Source organism: Liolophura sinensis, chromosome 3, assembly GCF_032854445.1.
Source record: "Liolophura sinensis isolate JHLJ2023 chromosome 3, CUHK_Ljap_v2, whole genome shotgun sequence".
NCBI classification, from domain to species: Eukaryota; Metazoa; Mollusca; class Polyplacophora; order Chitonida; family Chitonidae; genus Liolophura; species Liolophura sinensis.
The window spans coordinates 14,181,851-14,208,565 of record NC_088297.1 but is presented as its reverse complement, the minus strand read 5'-3'; the positions used below and the strand labels follow the sequence as shown (position 1 = coordinate 14,208,565).

The 26,715-nt window shown below is 39.9% G+C and overlaps 1 protein-coding gene across 1 annotated transcript; it reads right to left on the bottom strand.

The window, feature by feature from the left end:
• Nucleotides 1-370: 370 nt before the first annotated feature.
• LOC135463614 (RNA-binding protein 24-B-like) lies at nucleotides 371-26,108 on the bottom strand. Its single transcript, XM_064740950.1, has 4 exons — nucleotides 25,809-26,108; nucleotides 22,131-22,257; nucleotides 18,865-18,919; nucleotides 371-3,626 (listed from the first exon to the last, which is right to left on the bottom strand). Exons 1-4 carry the CDS (start codon nucleotides 25,983-25,985, stop codon nucleotides 3,323-3,325), a joined length of 663 nt encoding a protein of 220 aa, XP_064597020.1. The 5' UTR covers nucleotides 25,986-26,108; the 3' UTR covers nucleotides 371-3,322.
• Between the last annotated feature and the right edge of the window lie 607 nt (nucleotides 26,109-26,715).

Sequence of the window (26,715 nt, the reverse complement as noted above, 5' to 3'; positions counted from 1 at the left end):
TCTTCTAAACCAGACTGGAGATACTGCACGACACGCGACAAAGACGTCTTGTCTATATGTCGTTTTGAACTGAAACTGTTGGTTTCAAACATGGGGGTGTCGATCACGTGATGAATGTATACGTCGAATTGGCATGGTGGTGGTTGCTACATGATAGAGCGTTGTGAAACGAACTCTTAATGAGCCATAATGAGTGATACTATGGATTGTGGACACGGTCTACCGTCAGACATATGACGTCGATAACAGACGTCGTTGGGGATCCTCTTTTTTTCTGACCCCCCCCCCCCCCTCCACCCCCACCTTCTTTTTTTAGAATAGTAGGCCTATATATAAAATTAAGACAACAATGTTATCATTTCATATAAATGAAAAATTTATTGAACATGATTTTTTTAAACATGGGTCGCTTGCATTAATGAAGTGTATATTACATGGCAAATATGACAAGAAGATAAACAGTGTATATATGTACATATTCAGAAGTTTTCGGAACATTATTCACTAACAATACGGAGAAGTATGTTCTCCTAAATAATCACTTTCCTCGACGCCATATGTGTATTTAACCACAAAGGGACTCGTCTGAATTACATCACGGAAGTTAGAGCCCGGAGAGACTTTTGTTGCACTGTCTGTCTACGTTTAAAAAAAAGAGACGGAAGTCGCGGGTCGTACATTTCACAGATTGGTACTTTGCCAGAGAAGTAATTCAGATAGTACATTTCTGTTACGGAATTTTCAAAACAAAATTGTTTTAGTTCGATCATTAGTTGCTTTGAATGTAATTCAAGATCCAAAATCTATTACTGTATACAATTCAAAGACAAAGTGTCTGTAAAGTTAAATATAACTTGAATTTCCCTCATTTATCTACATTACTTGTCCCAAGAAGGTATATATGAAGACTGCTTATATTCCCACAATACAAGTACAGCTGTACACTTCGATCTAGAACCACTTTTTCTTAAATATCATGAATAGCATAGCATCAATTATACAACGATAGCTTAACAATATTTTAATTATTACAACTTCGACCAGTTATTTTTTTTATAAATGATATGGTGACTAACCTAACATATAATACATAATATAATTCATAATAAATTATGTCAACTGACACAATAAAACAAGAAAAGAAAAACATCACGAGCGATGTATTGATAAATAGCCATGTGTTATATAGTACAATATTCATCGTGCAAAAAAATCATAAATAATTAAATTAGAAATTTGCAAGATTTTCCCCTAAGATCTTTCCTTTTGATAAGGCCTGGCTATAATTTAAGCCTCCAATACTGAAGTTTCATTAAATAAATTAAATTCTTCGAATACGAAACAGTTGGCAAAGAAAAATAAATTAAATTTTCATCAAATGCATAGGCCTACACTTCTGCATCCGACGTGTTTTCCGTTCGTCTTCCTAGTCTTGAGCTCAGGTAGCGACCCGCTAATCACGTTCCAGACATTTGTCACATGATAATACTTGCCCCTAAATTTTCATCCCTGATTGGTTGTACGTTCTTTGAGGGAATGTGTTCGTTTCACAGTTTCCCTCGCAAAGGCCAGCTGTTCTACAACTTTTGTCCACAATATTTGCCTTAATGTGCCAAAGCAGCGTGAATGCCACTCGTTCTGGATCCCAAATAGTAATAACAACAACAACATCAACGGAATGCTTCAATCTCCAGATGTAACAGGATTGGGTTCGAAATGAAACAATACACGAAATAAAAAATGTCTGGTCCCTTTTCTTTTGGGTCGCTACCCGGCTATTGCAAATCGTACCGTGTAGTGTAGGTACTCTCCGAACCACGGGTTAGTAAGGATCTCCATTAAAGGGGACGGATCAAATTTCACAAAATCAGCAGTATGCAAATGAGGTACCGATTAAGGCATTTGATTGGACGGTGGATTTCATGGCAAAAATCGGGGATCTCGTACAGATGCGAACCGATCAAAGTTGACACATTCAATACTAAAACGCAGATGATTAAACATGTATATAAATTTCTGTATACATATATCTATATTTAATATCTTAACCCTACGCTACACCCTAAGGCCTCAAACTGTGGGGCACGTGGTGTTGATATACGTTTGCATAATAAGATGAGACATACATATATATATTAATGACAATTTTCGTAAACCTGTTCATCTTTCCCGACAAAAGGCTACAATAAAAAGTGACATTTTACCTTACATATAATTTAAGCGGACACAACCACCAATTCATAAGCGGGGAGCCTGATATCAGTCAATCGTCGTCCAGTGTCCCCTGGACTAAATAAAACGACTTACCTAGGCTTACAATATATTATGGTGTACGAAGCATTGTTTTGCACATTATATTCTCGAGAAAAAAAATAGAGATAACAAAAAGTACGGATTAGTAAGTTAAATTAACCTCTACCAATATTTAACCAGTTAATAAATATTACAGTGCATAATCTGCTATTGACTAACTAATTAGCTACTTCCAGTATATGGTTCGTTGCCATGATAAGGTTCTCCTTGTTACTAACTTGGTTATAAAGAACTACTACTACGTTAACAATACGTTTATAAAAGTTTATACCGTAAGAAAGGTTTAAAAATAAGTGATATTTACAACAGAGAATATGATACAGGGCGAACAATGGAGCGCTAAAAATGAGAACGTGGGTTTTGGTCGACACCTTTCACTGGTGCAGAACAACTTGGCAGACAGCCAACGTTATAACGAAAGACGATGACATCACATAATGCGTCATTTCCGGTCACACTGAGACTCGTTTACAAAATCTCGCATACCACCATTCAGACCGAGATAAACTTATAACAATGATAAAACAAATTTGATCTTTTCAGCTCGTATACTAGACACGGTGCAGGACGAAACCTTTTCACAATGACGAAAGAAAAGAAAATAATAAAAAAAAAACAATAACAAAATGTGCAAGGACATTTAAAAATACAGCAATGATAATAGTATTCTTGCATAGCAGAGATCACGTGATATTAGCTAATGTTGGATATGAAACAATATCTCTTTGTACTCCGAGTCTTTCACCATTGTCATGGATCTCGTTTCCAATGGTTAAAGTCTTTGAAGTAATAAACACTTCCCTCCAAGATTTAACCAAAACGGTCTCCGACAGGCCGGTAGGTGTCGCCACGCGACACTGACCTTTAACCTCTATACAAAAATAGTCTTGCGAGATTTTAGGCCGGCATGATGGATATTCTTCAAGTTGTTCCTGGGGGGAGAGAAATTAAATTTCTCACACTAAATAAGAGAGCTTCCTCAGGGACCAATTCGTGACGTCACCCAGCACTATTGCATACGTTCTTGTACCTGCGCGGGTTGGTAGTGAGCGAAATGGCTCGGAGCTGTGGTAGATATCGCCTGCTGGGGGACGGCGTACGTGAAAGCCGTGCCAGGACTGGCGTACCCGTTCGTAGATGTGTATGGGTAGGCCTCGAAGCCATTAGCGTACTGGGCGGCGAACGGAGAGGCGTAGTCAAAGTACTGGCAGGCAGCGGCGGCTGCAGCGGTAGTCGGCGAGAGAGGCGAGTGCGGGGGCATCAGGAGACTCGGGCTGGCGATGTACGCCGATGGGTAGACGTATTGTGGGAACCTGGAAAACGAAAGAAAGAAAGATGCGATGAGTAACAAACCGATAGTGTACGGCGCATTGTAAATATAGCTTTCGTATTTTCGTATAAGACCAGACCCGAAATGGTGTTGATCAGAAATCTGGCTTGGAAGTCCAACAGTTGAAAACAATAATGACATTCGGATAAATCACATTAATTCTAATTTGTTAATCTCTATATGCGTACGCCAAAGTCGTCCTCAGCTGACATCTACGTGATGCGTTTTATCTGGCTGCATAGGAATGTACCTTAACAACAAAAGGAAGTCACACGTATCCTTTCCTTAACAATAGCTTAAGAAACAATGTCCGTGTTGTACATGTATGACGTAAATTAAACGGAAGAACGCAACATATGGTCGTTTTATAAGACACGTGAGAACAGTTCATATTATGCATATCAACTAGATGTATATTTATACAAAACTTGAATTTTAGTGCATGAAACAGTAAATATTTTGTTGTTTATCTAGTCAACGTTACTAGCCGTCTTGAAACCTGTGAAACCGAACTGTTTTAACATGCATATTTCGGGGTTTAACAATAAATTGTCAGAAATCGTGTCAAACGGCCTTACGCTTAGTATCTGGGGCAAGCACAGCATCAAAGACATAGCCAAAATTGCCCCTCCGTGCCGTTTGAGGGAGCCTGCCATTGCCATCTGCTTAGTACCATGTAAATAATCTGGACTAAAATGAAAACCAACAGAAGGTAAACAGTTGGCGTATGGGTCTGCATGACGTGGGTAGGCCGAGTGGAATCTTTGTGGAATGTCTTCTTCAAGAGAGACAAATGACTCCGGGAATTGGCCACTCCGAGGATGAACAAAGAGTTTGAGGTCCCCGGGATAGGGGAGGGGTATGTGGGTGGCAGGGTGAGAGGGCCTCTCTTCACGCAGTTTTGAATGTTATCACCGAAGGTAAATTTCATCTACAACTTTTTGAGAACTTTTCGGATGAGTAAGATGAGTATGGACCTCTTTAGAATGATTCCACTCGTTTCAGTTCTGTTGCACACACTTGAGTTTTTTCAAGGTTTGACACATAGAACCAAGAAAAAGAGCCTCTTCAGAAAGACAAAAACAGTTCACCGCCAGCTGTGCCAAAGGTTCCTGTCTATAAACGACAACTGTAAACGAATACTTAACTGCATCTGGCAGCGAGTGGACCCTATACAGGGAAGTAGGTCGTTGGCATGTGTTAGAAGACATCATCCACATAAGCTGTCAGATTGGCAATATTTATAAAGCTGACTACTCAAAAGTTATCCAGATATTCCTGACTGAAATATGTTAGCCGAGCACAAAAACTTGATTCGGGTCGTGGACATCTTCAATACCCATCATGGCATTTCTGGAAACAGCAATTTAAACTGCCTCGCGTGTGGGATGCGTCATCAAACTGCAAGATATTTTTATTTTCGGGGTGGGGGGGGGGGGGGAAGATTCGCGTCTTACGTTATTTTGCTCAAAGCTAGGGAAGTTTCGCAACTTGAAAGTTCTTCTCCAAAACCCATAGAACCCAGACACCCATGAAAGCAGCCATAAATACGTACGCCCCCGTCGATAAACGAACTTACATCTTCAGCAATTGCAGCTTGAAGACATATTTTTGCTAAGAATTTTCTTGTTAAAAGTTATCCAAAAAGCTCTACTACAACAAGGCTCTATGCAGTGCGGAAATCTGGCTATCAAATAATAGATATAAAAGAGGAATTTATTGGATTATCAGCGGGGCCTGTTTCGTTAAGGTTGTAAAGTATCTTCTATAATTACTGGTTCTCCTGACTGGCAACCTTTCAAGGAACACGAGTTATATGTCTGAATGACAAAGTGTTCACGTCTGTGCCAATAAAGACTTGCAGGAGTTAAACATTGTGCTTGCACTGCATTAGAGAGCTAAGAGAGAGAGAGAGAGAGTAACGTTGTCAACTATATTACAGAGTAACAGAATAGTCAAAAATAAAACACGCACACTCACTCCAACTGTCACACACAGACTTCCACCAACAACACCGGCGGAAGATTTTACGAGAAACACTGGTTTAAGACAAAAAAAAAAACACCCCAAAACTAGTATAGCTGATAAACAAACCACCAGTCGACACACTTGCGCTGCAAAACTGAGTTCGAGCTGTTTAAAGCAGTCGAAAGGGTTTAAAAACTTGAACGAAATTAGAAATTTATCTGAGGCTAATCAGAAACGTGGAGCTGCAAACCCCACTGATTTTATGATAAATGCCGAACTGGAGATGATCCTGTCTGACTAAAATGTCACGTGAGCGCGCGCATGAGAGTCGCCTGGGTGAGTTATTTGACCAAACCATGCTTATTACACACGTAATATATTCTCAGGGCTACTTTTTGCCTAAAAGACGTCATGCCTACACAAAAGTACTGAAGCCATAGAACGAACATTACCTTTGAAAAAACCTTTTACGAAAGCAAGATTCCTGATTTTAAGAAACACTTAAAATTACTTTACACTATCAGCACTTGAAGTGTAGGCTACCGGTATTGTATAGGCCACGTGTCCTGCTGGTCAGATATTTGCAAATGGTGTTGGCAACAAGTGTGGGGTCTGGGACATGACATTTCAGTGGACAGCACTATACGCATATCCGAATTGAGAAAGGTGTGCTACTACGCCGTGAAAGGACTCAAATAATATTGACGGTTCAGAGAAGCCACAAAAACAAGCGAAGTAAGTAAGTGTGTCAATATGTTCCTGAAGTAATTTATGGACCATTTGTCTTTGCACAGTATCCTTGAGTCACAGAGCGGTTATAAATATATATATATATATATATATATGTAGCCCTGGAAGTGAAGTCATCGTTTGTTTGTCTGTTAGAGAACTGAAAGATGCGAACGTGCTAATGACGTCACAGGTTCCGTTTATAGAACAATTCTGAGTTTGACAAGAATGAACTAGGCGGTTGTTCACGGATTCGTTTGTCTCCATCAGTCTTTGTCGGATTCCACAAATTGCTCCGGCCATCTGGACCAAAGACAAGTTGTGCGCTATGTATAGGCCGACAGGAACTAGAAATGTTCCCACCAGGTTTCCCTTTGTGACGGCCTCTGCAATTAGTGTGTTCGACATGTTGTAGCGAGCTGCTCGCGGCAACTCTGGAAGCGTGACAAAATGCAGACCTGAGGCACTTGCGGAGGCCAGTCGTTCGCTAACATAAGCATTGCTAACGACCGTACGATTCAGAGGATATTAAATCTCGCGAAATCAACCCTCAGACAGCCCCTCTTGTCAAATACTCTGACAATTTCAAACAAAGGCCATCACACCCCAAAACGGGGCATGAGATGATTGCGCATGGCTACAGGCGTCGAGTCTGCTGTGACTTGTTAACGAAATGTAAACTTCTTGACTCAAAATATTCTTAACCGTAAACAGTTGAAAAGATGGGTTGGCGTGGCACTTTACCTCTGCAAACACAACGGATTAACCAGGCCAACCACAGCCAAAAATATTACAACAAGCCTCAATATTAATGTATAGTATGTGAGAAATACGGGATGTCCTCAAAAAGATTATAAAGCCTTAAGATAACATCTCATGTACTCTTAGGTAATGTTACAACCCTCAAGATTAATGTAACAAAGTTAAAAGAGTCGTAACACTGAATTCCAGATACATGTATTTATATGGGACCTATAGTAAAATTCAAAATATTAAGTAATTGAACCCTATGGTAACTGGTGCCTTTGGATTGGAACAAGCCAGAACCCTTTCCTCAGAGTCTTCTTCACCTGGAAAGGTCTCAGTCATCAACGGCACAAGCAAACAGGGGGTTCGGGCCAAAATCGACTTCAACCTGTGGTGCTCTTAAGAGAGGAAGACAGTTATTCGTCAGGCTTTCTTTAGACTGAAAGCCGATTTTTCATGTCGTAAAATCTTTCGACTCAGAGCAGTGTTTAATCCGCTTCAATGCTTTGGTGTTGAGTACACGCACTAAAGTAGGTTCGTTTGATTGATCAGAAATTAGACCCTAAGGCGCCGCACTACGTTTATACTTCACAGTGAAGTTCTCCGCAGTGATTTCTCAGAAGGGACTCCTAAATATTGGTTGAAATCGGTCATAAAATTTATGATCAACCGGCAAGACGGTGAATAGTTATTCTTAAAGCATATATGGATAACTGCAAACTTCAGGAATTCCAAAAGAAACTGCCTAAAACAAGTTAGAGACCCGTATTGTGACATGACAAGACCAAGGTTCAAAGCTAAAAGGGGCTTATTGTGGGGCAGACATTTGGATTTACTGTAAGACGAACATCAGATGTCAGTTTGTGACAAGCCCGTTGGAAGCGATGACAATGTGGATCTGCCAAACCCTCCGAGCTTCAATACTCGGCTTAACACTCGACGGTCGCAGATAGAAAGGTCGTTGACGTGTGTGACAGCCGCCGAAAAGGTGTGTCTTGGAGAAGTCCGTGAAAACGATGTCACTGACTGCTAGACGTGAGGAATCATGGCCGTTTTAAAGAGAGACAGGTCCGTCAAAACCATTGCTCTTTCATCGAAGAGCAACGACATTGAAGTATAATGAATGGCATTGGGGAAGAGGAAAGCTGAAGTGGGGTTTTACTTTGCCCGGCTTAATACCGATGGTTTTTCAACGAACTGACAAAAGAAAAGCTGCACAAAACAGCCGAAGAGTGGTATTGTGATTTTATTTGCACAAAGAAACGCAACCGCGGAAATTATGAATGACAACGTTTGACTTATTGGTTCATGCGTCCTGTGGACACCCCTGTAGGCTTAGATGTACCTTTATAACAAACGTCTAGCCAAACCTGTCGCCGCTAAACAGGTAAGCTATAGGCTATATCGTACGCCAGCAGTATACGGTCTTCTTAGGCCGAAATAAGGCTGTATGCTATCAGTAGCCACTTGACTTTTGAACGACGGACCACTCGAGTGCAATTTAGCCGTGCTGACGTGAAAAGGTGGGAGCGGTAAAGCGGCGAGCTCCGAGTGAGGCGATGTTGACTGAAATGTATGTTTAACGATTAACTCACTGGACAAGCGTTTTTCAGTAGTGTACATACAGACAGTTCCCAATACTCCTCAAATATCACGCCAAAGAGATTGTGTGAATTCATACATATATTGCTTTGATCGAGTGATTGATTTATACATTTCATCATCAACACATATCGATCTCTTGGAAATCAATGCAGCGATATTGAAAAGATACGAAGTATAGAATATACGACTGTAAATGTAAATATAAACGTCAAGTCCGACATTCCTATACCATTCGTAGTCCGTAAAGGTCGTTCCAAATCGATAATCGCAAGATCCATTTCCACAACAACGTTAAACACTAACTCCCGAAGACAAAGGTATGTAAGAAATTATACAAATAAGAAATAAAGCCGGTAACACACAAGAGAGAAGCGATCATCAGTTTTCAATGATAAGGGGCAGACAATGAATATTCCAGGCATGAATTCCATATCAAAGTTCAACGCCTTTCTTGCAGTGAAGGCGGAACTCGACAAATCATCAAAGATTTGTCTATTATAATATGGCGAAGGCGTGCTAGTGACACAGACATTTGGATACAGGTCTCAAAATCTAAGATTAGACACCTTTAAAAAGTGGACAAATAATCAGACAAAACAAAAAGTTCCAAATGGAACAAATTTGAAACGTCTGTGTAGTTTCGATCCCGTATTGTTATATCCAATGCAATATAATGAAAAACGTACAGCATAGAGAGTTAGACCAGAGCAGCGACGACAGTGTGATAGCTGACAAATGACCACACGCAGCGGGTGAAATACGGCCTCTTGTCAATTTACCTGATGAGTTCGGGTTTTATTCTAACCGTTAATGTAAATGATTAAATAGTATCGCGTTACATGTTCCCCTAACATCAGTATGTGTCTACATCAAGTCCTGCACCAAGATTATGGTACATTTTTCAAGAGAGTACAGAACTGAATAGAAGGCAACATTACTCAATGCCAATTAATCCTGTCCATGCAAGAATGACTCAATTACATTACCATCCATCTTTGCTTCAGTGTCTTAACTTGTCCGTATGTCTATAAGATTAAAAGAAAGCTTGCATCACGCAAGGAGAGACAAAATATATTTCGAGTGTACAGAAATAAGTCACAGTCAGTCTTTTGACAACGCAAAATGTTTAGAGCTGTTAATGATGATCGTGTTGATTCATGTGGTGAAATTTTTCATAATTAACGATTAATGAACCACCACTTAATTAAGGCATTGTACTACCAAGTACACATCCCACTGACGAGATTGTAGCCTAGGTATAACAGATGTAGGTCATTCGCCATAAGGATTCGGCTGGTGCAGAAAAACGCCAAAAAACGAAAGTTGTCTATAACGTGAGTTCTTGCCATGCGATAAGCTTCCTGCCGGACGATTTGTAGCTGTCATACATATCTGTACTGACAAATACCTGCATATGCATACATATGTACCGCGGTAATTCTGTATAGAGAAGACGAATATGGGCGGTGACAAAATAGAGTGTATTTTTCGCCAATGTTTTCAAATTTGGCCAAACAGGAAAAAAAATACAAATCAATAAATTTTGATCAATGAAATTCTCACTGTGTAAACTTCAAAGCCTAGCGAGACAGTTTCCGATACGTCTCCCAGTCGAAATCCATATTGTGTTGCCGAGGTATATTGAAAAGCAGGAACAACACAAGAAACGGTCCTGCAGAATCCTGCTTGGACGGCTCGATTCGAGATCCAGACAAACACGTGACCAGCTGCTCGGAACCATCGCGTGCTGTTGTTCACATCGAGCTGGTAATTGTGGCAGGCCGAGGCCCCTTACATCAATGGTAATTCTCGCATTGTTTAGAACACGTTTTGCGGAGGTGTAGCCTGTTGTGGGTTCTGAACGATACAAAAAAAACCCTTACCAAAATCAGACCTTGCCACAGACGATCCAAAACTGGTCAATTTATACAAAAAGTACTTAATAAAAGATCTATCAACCCACCAAACACCAAACATCCTTTTTATGCACATTATTGCAAGTTAGATAACACAGTGGAAAGTTGTATATAAATCAGGAGTTCAGGTTTTGTAATTAACAATCACACACTGGGGTACTACCAAAACATAAACTGAAAACCAAAAGCGGAGAATCAGTGGGTATTACGTCCTTAAAGGTACATATCCCGTTTATATGTCACAACTTGACATTTGAATTCTAATGTTTTACAGCAAGATGTGGACTTTGTACAGATGCTGTATAAATAAAGGCACAAAATGGGTCGAAATAAAAGTCCTTGAGGGTCTCCATTATGTGAACATCAAACATAAGTGACATATTGAAGAAGTTCACCCGCTATACGGTCAGGCTAGGGTAGATCTAATATTTTAACATAAATCACCGCTGAGATAAGTGGCGCGGACGTTTATTACACGACTAAGCACGAAAATCATAACCTGGGATAAATGCGGAAAGCGGATTGTGATTTAATGGACGGGTACATAAAGTGTAGAGTATATTGGGAGCCGTTATGTACGGCCGCATTTCCAGACAAAAACATGTCTGGGCAGTAAATCTGGATTTAATTACACAATCAACACTAATTATAATGCCACTAACATATATACCTGGCCAGGAGAGCCATGTTTAATTACGTCAGACAATTTACATTATTTTTCTTTGTTTCAGACCATACGCTCAAATGTCTTACCACACGGCCTCATTTAAGCTAAATGACACCTCTCCCACGTAGGTATCAAACTTCAGTGAGGAATTACCACTATTCCCCCAACAGCCCCACCCCAGCTTCTTAATTCGGACGTGAAACAAGTTCTGAAGTGATTTTGTACGTATAAAACAGTGAAAAGAAAAAGCACTTAGCTGACCGACAAATTCTATTTCATGGTTACAGCTCAATCCAGGTGTTCTGGCTTAAGTGAAATCTTAAGCCACTCCAGAGGAGCGGGGCTTGTGTGAGGTGTGAAAAATGTCTCACCAACGGAGTGCGCTTACATAAACAATTGCCAATCTTGGCAGGCTGCTCACGCTCCCAAAGAAGGTACAGCGCATGTTCAAGAAATAGGCGATATTGTAGATATTGTTTGTCTCGCGGACTCAATGACCATGCGTGCAACGTATAAGATTTAGTCAGGAAATGTTTTGTGTAAATGTATCATATTTCCCTGTACATAATGTACATGTAGGGTTTCCTCGGCGTATGGGGCAGTTCTGTAAGTACACGGTTAAATCAGACGAAATGCATAGATAAATAAATAGTATGCAATTTAGATGACAAAATGTTGCCTCAAGAACTGTAGAAGGATCCAGCGGAATGACTGTCTCGAATTGTTTGCGATGAACTGTGCCTTATACTAGGCGTTAAGATCACTGATCGCACTGAACACAGAACAAAAAGGGCGGGGGTTTGGTGGTTGTTTGGAAGGGTTGGGGGATTTGTTTGTGAGTTATCAGTATAGCGAAGCTTCCACACAGCGTTTCGGATTTGTACTGAGAATCTGTGTACGTGTAATCGATGATTTTAGGACGAAAGAGATAATCTTCACGTTAAATGACTTAAACTCAAATTTCCGGTGTGTCACGTTGTGACGTGAAAGTCATGCGAAGCAAAATCTCGCTCTCCTCTTCACATTGTGAAGCGGGATTTCGCCATATGCATAAACAATATGCAGCATTTTATTTATAAACCATTGGCAGAGGCAGGGAAAGTCGGATTTAAATGTGTAATGAAATGATCCTGATGCGTTGGTAACTAATGCCTTTTAGCCTCGTTTTGCGCTATTCCCTGCCAGAGGCTAGATTGTTACGAATGTGGTACCACAGAAAAAGTCATCATCAAAGACAGAAGAGCACACAGAAAGTCGCGCACTGGTGAACACAGGCTATTCCGTAACGATGACAACGACTTGTATAACTTGGCAACACTTCAAAAGTTGTGATGACGAGTCCTCTTCCGCCTTCTTGTCAAGTCGATGAATTTACATCGTCTGTGTGCAATGATGCGAGGATTTCAGAGGTATTTTGGCTTACGTGTATAGCTTGTGAGGGAGAAAGTGTATAACACAAAGCTAAGAGGTTGTTACCGTTCGGACTTGGTTTCCTACCGAAACAAAACCTGCTTCTATCGAAATCCGTACCAGATGCTGCGAGATTCCAATACAAGCTACAGGCTACTCCAAGGCAAAACCCGGGACGATGATGTTTAGGGCAACCGTGCTACCAACAGCTGAGCTCCCTAGTCTCGTGTGTACACAGACATAGAAAGATTACCCATCTACTGTCGTCTTCCTGATTAGTACAGTCAGCTGTTAGAGCTGCCATATTACGTAACACAAGCATCTCCAGCGAACAGGGTTGGGGGTGGAGAGGGTATGGGCGACGGGTGGTGATTAAGTCAGGGGTAGAGACATCATCATAACATCATAAGGATAGGACCCTCCTGGTCAACACCATGCTTTTAAGAAGTTAAACGTTTCTTGATGTAACCTTTTTTACCTGGCTTGTCTTATATACCGACAGATTATACTGCAAAGGTTATGCATTGAAGGTAACCTTTGATAATTGCTACTTTTGCCTGGCCTGTCTAATGACTACACCCAAAATGCCAAGCGCAATACCTTTATGTTAAACTATGATTTCTTTTTCTATTGGCTGGTTTGTCTAGTGACTGCATAAATACGTAAAAATTATAGACTTAAGCTTAGTTTTTCTTTCGGATACTTTAAACTGGTTTGTCTAACACACGGTATACATATTAAGTGGCAAGCTAGTAAGCAAACACCCAAGCCTTGTGATGCACATGCCGCAAGCATTACGGTCTTGTCTGGGCATGTGGACATCAATATTACGTAGGAGGTAAACCGAGGCAAAGTATTAAGGCAGATAGCTTGATATCTATTATATTTATCAGTTAATTTTCACATCGCCTGCCATAGGGTTAATTCAGAACACGTGCCACAGGATTATTCTGAGTGAAATTTCAAATTTTAATCGAATTTCAAAAACTGAACTCAACCATTTCCAACTCCACCACAGAGTTTCTATTGACTACTGCAGGCTCGCACGCATGCGTGTACAGTCGAGAGTTCATTGGAACCGGCGCTGCTACACTTATATGGAAATTGTCACTTGAACTGTTACACAAGCACATGTATTATCTCGGTATAGTTCTCAGACAGATCTCCTACTCCCTGGGAGCAGACATCTGCGGTTACAATTTACCGGCAGAAGTGGTAAACGAAAAGTACTTCCTTCCAAGTCTGTGCTGTTCGTTGACGACTACAGGATTTGGCTCTTCCGGGCTTTGATAGCTCCCCGCCTGGCCGCGTGATATGTGTGTTTTGGGATGAACTTAATGACGTGTCTGCACGTGCTAAGAACAAGCCTGTCCGCTATGTTTACGCTTTTCACACCAGACACGCAAATATTCTGCCATTTCCAGAGAAAAATGTGTTCGAAATAGAACGTACTTGGTCCCTAATTTTGATCAACCGCACGGACACATGTTTCTTGGTAGTTTGTTTTTTGTATTTGTCATGAATGAACGTATTTTGATTTTATCTCGGTTTTATAAATATTTCGAGATTTATTTAGAGAATTCTGGTCTGAATTTAAGCGACATGAAACTAAGCTGATGAGATACAATTCTAGCATACAATGATTTTTTACACGACGCAGTTCAGCAGTGAAGATGACACTCACGTCTGATTGGAGAACACTCTGAACCAATCAAATCGTTTTTATTGGGAAGCATACTTCATAATTTACACCTGGCTGTTACAATATATTTCCCACATGATTGTTTTAGTGGCATTGTACATGCATATCTGGTTTTATGTTTCCTGCTACTGTTTTGTTCTTCAAATATTATTTAATTACCGTGCAGGGCAGAAAAAAATCCGAGCTCAAAAAGCTGTGTCAATTTGACAATAAAGATAAACGTGCAAATATGACCCTGGCAATTATAATCACAATAAAAAGAGGTAAAGTGACGCAATCCCGCCCTGCAAAGGCCGGCCAATTTATGTCTAGACATCAACTTGATTTATATGACATATCGGTTTATTGCATTATTGTTACTTAAGCTCGAGAGATATATTTAGACCATTGGGCTTTGGAAGACGGAGAAAATGCGTGTACTGCTTGAGATAGGTGAGAGAAACAAGGCTTCATACCCACTTCTTAAAACAACCTAGAATTAGCCTGTCAGTATGAGGTGGTAAGATAAATGTCCGACATGGCGCTTATAGGTGAACTAAGTAGCCGGCGTAAATCTCAGGGCAACTTGACCCATATTTTCTCTAATGTCTGCTTGGGACGCGATTATGTGCAGCAGTCAAATCTCATTGAGGAAAAAATTATAGCCGGCGTATAGCTTACCTGTACTTAAAACTCTTATACTTACAACATTTTCCCCTGTACTTAAATGAATGGGCAGACATGTCTCTAACGGCGAATTTCATATTTTTCATGGATAGAGTTGGTTACAGTCATTCACATGGAACGCGCTTATTATTGGACAGCTGGTATACAAATGTCTGTTTCGGCGTATAGATTCAAAAAGCATTCTTAAATCAGTGTATTCTTAAACGGGTGGTATACGAATGTCTGTTTCGACCTATAGATTCAAGAAGCATCCTCAAATCAGTGTATTTTTTTAAGATTCACCGATTAAACCACGAAAATCTGCCAACAGACTGAAATAGTTGCTGCCATCCTCAGGGTTACAACAACAGCAAGACAAACCGAAGTGTATGAAACTCCAGCGTAGATGATGAGAGGCGTGGGTGTTTGCCTGAGGGACCGATATTTTTTGTGGGGGGCCCGATAGGGCAAGCGTTGCACCTTCAGACGACTCCAGCGCCATTTGTTGACGCTCAGCCGTAAACAGAGGCTCTTGTTCCAAAATAAATATTTTTGCTGCAGATATTTCTGGCGGTTTTAGACCTTGTACCACCATGTGGCTCATCTTACCCAAAAGTGACTGCAAGATGGTATCTCTTGGAGACAATATACACCCATCCGTCAAAACTTACACCGATTAGACGGCCAAAGAATTCATGTCGAAATATCTGACAGAAAATGCACACCATCCACCCTCCCCTACTAGTGAAGAATCCCCCCCCAAAAAAAAACAATAGCTAACGGAGAGAACTTTCCATACAGAAAAAAAAAACAACACTGAACCCGTCCTAATAGCTTTATGTGAAATCTACAAGGCCACTTTTAATTATTTTAAAGATGTTGCTATTCAAGACGGTTTGATAGTTTCCATGCCAATTGAAAAAAAGTTGAAATGCTGATGAAGCCAGTGTCGACTTTACACAAATATTATATTTTATACCTGTTACTAAAGGCCGCTGTGAGTTCAAGTCTAGTTCATGCTGGCTTCCTCTACGTGGCTACGTGGGAAGGTCTGTCAACAACCTGCGGATGGTCGCGGGTTTCCCCTGGGCTCAGCCCGGTTTCCACCATAATGCTGGCAGCCGTCGTATAAGTGAAATATTCTTGAGTACCGCGTAAAAAACACTAATCAAATAAATAAATATATATTACTAAAGGCTAATGTATCGTAAAATATCACATATAGTCAGATATAACGTGCGTTCGTCAGCGATATTACAGCCAAGGCAAAGGCTATATATTTGTGTTGTGCAGCGTATATACATAGAGAACGCATTTAGAAGACCACATTTCACAATGCAAACAATATGCCCTCTGAAAACCCCTAAAAGTGCCCCTGGGAAGAAGATAAGTAGTTACGAGAGATCCGGAGATGCTTTCACGAAAAAAAGTAGACTTTTGGTAAATATCTTCCCCAGCTACGAAATCTCTTCCATCCTGTACATATGCAGCCTATAAGGAATGCGCTCCAAATGCTATACTTTTTTTCTTACCCCCTCTCTCTCTCTTGCTCTCGCATACCCTTTTCCGCATTTGTCACCAAGCACAGCAGGTAGAGTGAAGATGGTACTTTTACATGCCCAGGTTCCTACTATAGCGATCAAAAAGCGAATATATCAGACTGAGAATTTAAGACTTTGCTCCAAGATTGCAATTTCTTGAATGGAACTAAGAAGATATGTCCGCCCCAAAAACTTAATGATGTTCTTTTCCCTTGGAGTGCGCCTAGATCTACTCCAAGATTGCTAACGCGCCCTCAAAAAGTTTGCTTCGCAATGCGCGCGGAGACGCATTTAAAATACAGGCGTACCTTATCCTAATTAGGTGGAAGAGTAAACTTACGCTCTTAAGCTGATGACCAATGTCTTACGTATTCCTCATAATATATCTTGTGCATTTTTAGGTAAGGGAAATCAATATACCTCAATAGCAAACTTCGTGTGTGATTCTAGAACTGATCTGATTTGAAAGCCGAGTTGAAACGCTGGAAGGTATGGAAAGTTAATTCGCTCCCGTTTAATAAAAAACGCGTTAACGCTTGAATGCACCTAACCTCTGAATGCGTGTTACTGATATAAGTATCCCATGTTATATGAGCCACAAAGAAGTCGAAATCAAGAGACTTGCTCGGTACTAGATAGAAATATGTATTCTTCTTTTACACGATAAAGCTTTTATGTTCCAATAAAAGGTAAGTTAACGCTGTTTGTAAAGATACAACTTAAAATATAGATATAGCAAAACTACAGGCGAAAAACAAATTCACTGTAATCTTGCAGTTTTGTGGGATACTAGCAAATCCAACGAATTAATGAATGATTATGGCTCAAGGCCATCTTGACAGTATTTAGAGCAAAATGAAACCTCGATGACATCTATATAATCTGCATCATTTTTTGTTATTAATAGCTCTGCTGAAATAATAAATATTGATTACAGACTTATTTTATTTAAAGAGTTTAATTTAGCTCTCTTCGGGTTATATAGCCAATTGCCAGCATCGGCCAAACTGTCGTCATGGCAGCACGTTAACACAGCACGCGCTCAGAAAACGAACGGTGTATAAATATTTGCTGACCCAGATTTGTCGTCTGCTTGGACAAAACTGCGATAATTGGCTAATTCCGCCCGTCATAACTCCGCATATAAGTACACAGCTCTGCTCTTCACTAACTACTTTATTAGGGCCGTTAGTATAGATGCAAGCCGAAAAAGCAAAAAAAAAAAAAAAAAAGAAAAAGAAAAACAAATTCAAACTCACAGAAAAATGGGCCAGAGTAATGAGGTCAGATACAACAACACTGCTAAATCCAAAACTACAAAGTTTTTAGTTTGATGTTGTTGTTGTGATTGTTGTTGTTGTTTTGTAAGAGTTAAAACCTAGATGACGGCAAACCTGCACAACCGCACACTCAAAGTATTATTAAACAGCTTGAAATTAAAAGTTGGTTTACCAGACACTCAGAAAGATGTACAATAGTCAAGAAAAAAAATAAATCAGAGATTTCAAAACAGTGATGTGGGTCGGTTCGGTTTTGAACCTGGCATACAATACTCAGCAAACATTTGTGGTGAAAAAAACGAGAAAACCAGACGCTGTGAGCACTCGAAAACCCAACGTCAGTTTCATGGCAAGCAAAAATCTCAATTCATCGAAATCACCACGCAACAGAAACCCAAACCCGAGTTAGGGAACAAACAGGTCAACCTTTATCCAATCCAAAAAATCAACACAAAAAAACAAGAAGAATATTTCACCAGTATCTAGAAGGGGGTTCAGCCACGTAATCGTCTTGATAGACTCTCTGACTATCTCAATTCATCTTCCAAGATTAATACAGTTCGGCATTTTAGGTGTTTAACCGCTACAGACGAAATGAAAGAGTGAAAAAAAGAGGTGTGATAAAACGGAAGATTGTAAATATCTAAATCTTTTAAAGAACTTTCTGTAGTTTCTGTTTTGACACTGTGGGCAATGTGGTGTTCAGAATATTATGAATTTTTTTTTAAATATTAAATATTCCATGAAAACTTATCAGTTTTGCCTTAGCGCGCAAGCGCTGTGGAGTGCGCCTTTATCGCCATTTGTTTTTGTAGCGACCTGTATATTAAGGTCTTTCACCCCATTAATTCTGCATTCAGTTTTTGTAAACTAACGCTTTTTTCGCAGGAACATTTCACATATTTAAACAAGTAGACAGGGAAAAACCCCTTCCTGCTGATCAAGTAGACAGTGAATGAACTTTGTTTTAAAGCTTTGATAAATCTGCTAACAATAATAACCCAAACTCACCCGAAGTTTCCGAGTGGCATGCCGGGAATTCCTGACTTGATGGCGAATGGTAAAGCTGTAACACAAAAAGAAAAGAAAAATTGTGTTCAGTATTATATATTCGGTTTCATCTCCGATACACTAATGCAAATATCTGCTCAATCATGTAAAAAGTAAACACAGGCCAGTATGGCTTTAAAACTGATGACTTTTAAACATAAGGTCAATATGGTTCTGAAATGATACGTGCCCTGTAACTGAACATCTTGTGGGACATTTGTCTCATTAACAACAATGGTCAGTTTGAAACCTTTTGATTTGAATAACGTTAAGAAATACTGGGAAATCAGGTTTTAAAAAATTTGTACATGGGGACTGCATCATCATTTAATATGGCAAGTGGAATGTGTTTAAATCAAATTTTACAAAAACAAAACGTTTAAACTAATCGCAGTGTGACGAATGGCAACTGAAACATGTAACAATGGAACAGCGGTGGCGTGGGTAACTGAGGACATTAACATCAGTTTTGATATATCAGCTGTTTTGGAGTCATTCAGTGTTTTTACACGTGTTTACCTGGGCTTGGCCTAAATGACTAGCGCAACAAACAATATTTTTACTGAGACTTGCTTTATTATGAAAACTTTGAGATGAAAGGGTGTGACCTTTGAGGTAACGAAAACATATCTGTTTAATTAGCACTTCGTCTGTATTTTATATCACAGGTGTCACAAGCTGTATAGGGGTGTCACTGACAAATGTTAGCAAGGTTCCTGTAACAAACGCGAATGGTGGCTTATTCGGCATCGCTCAACTGTATGCGACTCGCACTGGGGGGGGGGGGGGGAGGGGGGCTTTAGAGAGAAGATATCAAACAGGGTGTCGCACAAAATCACTCGTGAGGTCAACAGCCTGTCACAGCTCGCTATTGGCGTTGTTACATTACGTATATATTTTTTGTAAATTAAATTGTAAAGTTAATTAAAATACAATATGGAAACATTTAGGCATGCGAAGGCGGCAATGTTTGACTATATGATGTAACAGCATGGGGCAAGCTGGAGGTAAAGATGGACTCTTCGTTACTAAGTTCAAAGACTTTGCATCTCCTTTTACGATGAGCTAAGATTGGAAGTTCAGAAGCCCAAAACGGATGAACGAAAACGCCACACGTTATAAGCAGACATTCATAGGAGAATTCACAAAGATGCCCACTAGGCGCCTCAACATTTAGAGCTTTACATCAGGGGAAGTATCAGTGACTGAATAAAGCATTCTTATTTTCTAACTGACTGCTAAAGCCAAAACGCTGGGGTCTCAAACCAACTCTTCAGAACTACCTCTCGCACTTACAAGCTTCTTTCAGTTGATGAGCTAGCAGTCGTGTTAGAAAGAATGAGCTAAAGCAAAACTGCAGGGGTGCTATTAGAGGAGAGTATGCGGAGGAGGAGGGTAGTTGAGTGTTGGGTTAGTAGGATGGGTATTAGGAACACAAGTGTATTTGTAAGGTGCAAAACTAAAATATGGGACCACGTGTACAGCTGAAAGCTCCCTGGTGTAAATACTGGCTGCCACCAGTCAAAATATCGCCTTGTCTGTCAATTTAGTCCACATTTTTGTAATATTCCACTTCGATGCCAAAATAGTAAACTTGAACCAAGAACATAGGAAGGTACAAGATTTTAGGTGCATGATGAAACTTTGTCCAGACGTTTTTCAAGGGTTATATTTATGCGAAACCCTGTAAGTTTAAACCAGTGCGCGATCAGACCCTGTGTGCATACTACGGTTAGGTTTATGTATAAAGAAGGGCGTCATGTATCAGTGAGTTTTATATCGTTGTAGTTGCCAGGTCTGTAAACCAAATTAGCAGTTTACATATGAGCATGTACGTGAACGGCAGATTGGCGGGGTATAATACTCGATAATGAATAATTTCAGTCGTGGAGAATGAAACAAAATAGGTTATTCCGAGATGTCCACTGTTAGAGCTATGCTATGAGCATAGAACTAAAGTGTATGTTCAGCTGGAATGATATGGCGAACAAAATACAGCTGACCGATATACAAAGAACAAAGCAATAAATGGTACACGGTAGGCAGACCTAGAGAGTTTGGTGACTATGCTGAACCGAACAATAAAGGCCAATGCACGTAACAGTGGCCAAAGATGTACACGGTAACATACTGCTAAGTTAGGTTGGAAATAACAAGATGGCGGTGATAGCGGATACCTCGTGTGACGTACGATTCTCCCTAAAATAGCCCGACTGTCGTTAAATAAGCTGTACGTCCCATGACATATACAACCAATGATTCACGACTGGGACATCACATTGCTGGGTAGCGGGAAAAATAACATGCAGCCAGCAGCGGATATACACATTGAAGAAGAAGAGGGAACCGAAAAAAAGGGAGTCAGTAAAGTTATTTTTAGCAAACAGCTGGTTTTTCATAACATTGGAGAAAATGGAAACCGACATCCGTGGGACCAGTTGCTATTAGCGACGCACGTGGCGACAGCTGGTAACCAATGACACTCACGAGCTCGGGTTTCATGCTACCTCAAATGACAGAAGAGCTCCCACCGAGCGAGGACGGCTGTTCACAGCTTGGAATAATACGAGTTCTGTTCACGTCTGGAATAGGGATGGTATGGTGGGGTGGGGGTGAGGGAAGGATTCCATTTATACCATTAAATTTCAATTAAACCTTGAGACAAAGGTTGAAAAGGATTTGCCGAAACTAACAGGGGTCATTTTAGCAGCTAGGGCAATATCCGGATGGTCTTCATCAACGGATGTAGATTTAATGGTTAAGTTCTGTGTAGGCTGAATTTGTAAATCAATTTAATGTGACGTGAACAGTGGTTATCTCGATTATCTGAAAATACTGTGCAGCTCAAATTTTATTCCCAGTAACCAAGTTTTACTATAATGTCTTATAAGACGGTACATTGAAAGCGGGAGTTGAAAACGTTATATTCCTGCAATTGCTTGTCGTTAAATGACTTCTCAGTTGTTCAAGCAGATGACGGCTTATCATGCATGTACAATGAGACCAAAAACTGTGTAAACCGTGTAAACAGAGAGGTGGAAATGTTGACAGGGACAGCATAGACAAATTTCTTCATGCAGGACAAAAAAAAAAATCAGTATGAAACACACCTTCAGGCCATCTATAATAGATTTGGTAAATTAAGTTTTTCTGTAGACTTTTTTTTACACCGTTTTTAAAGTGAAGCCATTTCCCGTTCCGACGAGAACAAATTGCTTTGCACTCACCAGCTGTAGCATTTCCGCGGGGCTTGGCCCCAATGTAGGCAAGGTTCACGTTTGCTTTTCTCCCATCAATGATTGGGTTCGGATCTTTGCAAGCTCTTTCAGCAGCCTCTTTGTCAGACATCGTAACCTGTACAAAGAGACCAGAGATAAACGTTTCCAAAATGAAAAAAACAATGACACAAGAACATTGGGCAGTATAAAAATGGAATGCAGATTATAATGTTATATTAGGAAATGTTGTTTTCTTTTCCTCGTTTATAAAAAAAACATTACTATGCTTAAAAGCGGCCAGAATCCGGACCGATTTGTCTTACTGAGAGTCATCTGCCAAGATATAATGACTTATAAAAACTATCTCACACTCGTGTTTACATATGTGAGGTAAATAGGTATAGCCTAAAGACAAGAGATAAATTATCGGAACATAAAAACAAAATTTATTTGGATTATGAAAATATAGTTATGCTTTATTACCTTAATAGCACTCTAGGTGGTTTGGCAACTAAAACTTTCCCAAAAAAATATATGGAGAATAAACTGACAATAAATATCAATACTGTACTGGCCAATTTAAAGAACGTTTCCGATGAAAATTATTTACGATGGATTAAAAAGAAATACGTAGGTCCCAACATCCCCCAAGCTTGCGCAACACAGTTATTGAATACGGTAAGTTTTCAAAGTGATGATTGGAATATATTTATAACAGTAGAATGGGGCGTGAGCATCAAATCTCAAGAGTCGTATTTGGCGGTATAGCGGGAGTGACAAAGGCAAAGAGAATGACGCGCTTGTTTGTAGCGCATCCGATCGGCAGATTTACACGTATCCACCTCCCCCTCCAACTTTCTGTGAATGTATCTGTGTGTAGAATTCACTGTTTAGCTGACTGAAACACGTCTGTAATTATCTAACCAACATGACTGCTAAGGAACACTGACTGAAGTAGATTTTATAAACGAGATAGTCCATGTTTTAACTCTTTCCATAAAGACCGTGTCTGTTTTGTTTACATTAGCACGTGCTGACAGCAGCGCGAGCCCACGTTTCTTCCCCGACCTGGTATCAACCGTCTTTTATTTGCCAACAACATAGTCATTCTGCTAAGCGATGAAAAACTCGGCCTACAACTTCGCCAAGGTCCGTGTCTTGGAGAAGATAAAATGCGAAAAATTCTTCACTTATGAAAAGTATTTCATAAAAACGTGAAAAATATGGACCATAATTTATGGATTTCTCCATTCCTCCACTCTGATTTTAGGTATGTTAACGCAGTGTATTTGTTGGTGCATGTTGAAGAGTACTGACAACGTATCATAAGCTATTCAGAGGGATGGTATATCAAACCCGATGTCTGCTGACCTCCTGGGTCAGATCTGAGTTTTAGATAACACTAGGCAGAATGGGGAAGAGTAGGAGTGGAGGCTCTCGATGATCGTTGCTCGACAGAGCAATTGTCCCGCAGTCTTGAAATTAAAGAATTCACAATAAAAGCTGGATCATTCTAACGGTGATCGGTGGCAGAAATAACTGTTATGCTTAGTCTTTTCTTTTTTTTCTTTGCAAAGGCGGACGACTCGAGGTTCAGTGAGTCGTGAAGCGCCTTTGTGTTCATCCGCGCCACGTGGTGTAGGGTGTTAGACCCCTACAAAGACTTGTGTGATTTATGACGGCCCAAGACACTTACTGTATCTTGGTCTATGTACAATAATCCGCACTGAAATCCACAGTAAACTACACGTTTTACAACTCGCTCGAATATAAACTAACGGTTACATTCTGCGCGAATTATTCGGCTGGCCCATATGGGTGCAAATGTCTTCTATATGCAGTATGCCTGACTCTATTAACATGTCTATGAGCCATAACGATTTGTTAACTTCTTTATACGACTATACTTAGGTTTAAACATGCGAAAATATTTATTGCATATTAATGAACTGTATACAGTATAACAACGAAATTGCAGGAAACTGAGCATTAACTGGTGCGTGCCTTAATGTCTGATCGGACAGCAAAGCGCCACCAATATGGCGTGCACATTAACGTCATACACATGTTCTATCTGCCATCCTTTGTTTAACCCCGAGTGGTGCATTAAACACTGACTTGAATTTAAAGTACTCCTGATTTAAGAACGAAATTGTTTAGTTGAAATGGGCGAAGTATATGTAGTTTATAAACTTTGATATAAACGTGAGTAGCTCACTGCCGTTGGTGCCTTTCTTCCTTATGCACAAACTCACATTAACTAGCTTGTACCTATAATACTATATGCTAAGTAATGAACAACTTGGCCTTCGTTAAGTAATTGCCCCTAAACACAATTCTTGATTTCTGACAAACGGGGGTCCGCTTGTAGCGACAGGGTAAGCCCTACGTGACGAGAGGGTGTACCAAATCTTTCAGTCTTAGAACGGTTTTGCTATGAGTATTTAATCAATGACTTCCGAAATGATCGCAATGTCAGAGCAAACAGGTATTGATTGCTTTAGTAGTTTGTACTGGTGCGGTTGCACCCACTACTGAGGCCGATTCTACACAGCCTTTTTGACTTAAAGCATGAATTGTAATACGATCTAAAAGCTTATTTAGAATAAGAAATTAAAATTTTGACGACATCGTTAATATTATCCTATATTAGACAAATGTGTCAGAATTTCAAATTCCGGTACCAGACTTTGAGAAGATTTAAATTTTGATTTAGATAAGACATGGCTTTGTACAATTTGCCCCGATGTTATAAAGTAGTTGATTAATCCCCTTAGAAGCTGAAAACGTAGCCCAGTCGATATACAATTATGATTCAATACAGATCACTTGGGAAGTACGGTTCTTCGTGCAAAAAGATCTAAATAGTGTTTATCCGTTCTGTATTCTATTCATAAGATGCCGTGAACGTTGTTTGACGCCGTATGTATGATCATATAAATGAATACATGGTCATGGCTTGACGCCACTTTGTCAGTATATTTCAATCATGTCTTCGCGATGTGCATGTATACAATAAATTACACAAGACGTATATACTTTTCAAAAGGTCTCCGAGCTATTTACTATGCGTCTTTGCATGTAATAAAGCGCATATATACATCCTACAACTGCAATTTTACGGTTAATTTATAATCACTTCTTTATAAAATGTGGACCACTATAATACGGAAATTCTGTATCATATACACGACGTCATGAAACTTAACATACTTCCTTAGTTAGAAGCTCTATAACTGTTTCTTCGCACACACGCAGATATAATATCCGTTCTACCCGATACATAATATACTTCAAGCTTCACAAGTATATTTTTTCATGTTAAAAATCAATAATAAAAGAAAACCTGTGTACTTGTATGCACGCTTTTACTATCAGTTTGCGCCATATATAACTTATCTAATGGGCGTTGCACCAGGAACAAAAATGAGAATACTTTTTGAAAATGAGAAATGTGTCAATCATCATTACGATTATTTTCCAGGTCAAAATGCATGAAAACAGACAGCTGGATTTTCATGCATTATAATAGTATTGGTGTCTTGTTTATAAGAAGCCTTATGTTAATATTTAACTGCATCTGGAAAGTCAATCCTTGGATAAAATTTCATTTGGTCGGGTTGGACTGTATGTATAAAATTTATGTTATACAATTTGCATCAGTGACAAAAATGAAAGAATACTTACGAATCCATATCCTCGGCTTTTTCCCGTCTGGCGGTCTGTTATCACAACAGCCTCTTCAATATCTCCAAACTTGTCAAAAAATTCCCTGAGGGAATCGTCGTTGGTGTGGTAGGGAAGACCCCCCACGAAAATCTTCGTGAAGGTCGTATCCTTGTTCTGAACTCCGTTGTGAGACATGATGACAGAAACTATTTTTTCCGTTTTCTCCACCAAGTAGAGAAAGAATCACAGATAAATAGATATGTAGGTGGGGCCTATATATACACGCGTATGCGTCTATATATATATATATATATATATCTTTCTATATATATATATGTATATTTAAATAATATGTATAACCCGTATCAAGAACTCCTCGTTGCTAGTATAAGAAACCAGTAGATCGAATGCCTTAGTCGGTAAGGCTGTCCCAACTGTCCGCGTTGCTAGGCGATGTTTCTTTGAAGGTTGACAGGCAAATCCGATCACAGAAAAATGGCAGACTTTAACTTCTGGAAAGTGTAAAAGACTTTGCTGTGGCTCTTTCTGTCGAACTACCTAAGAATATAGAGAAGCATTCCACACAGGCTCGTAATGAATATTGGCATAGGAGTCCTTACAGACAAGCCTTCGTGGTGTATATGTAATTCCTCTGCTGCGTTTTCTTCGCCTGTAGTCTTCACAGAGGTCCGCGCTCTTTGTGTTGGTCGATTCTCGGGCAGCGATAGAGTTGTGGACAGATCGTGTTGAGTGTACTGCACGTGTTAGTGGATCACACGTAGGCGGCACGCTGGGGGGAGATGGTAACGCACAGACGGAGCCTCGTATGATCACCGTGAATATGTCATGGATATAACAGGAGATTTACGATCTGTTCACAGCCAACCTAGCTATATACTCCGACCCAAGTCTCCTGTGTGCGGTA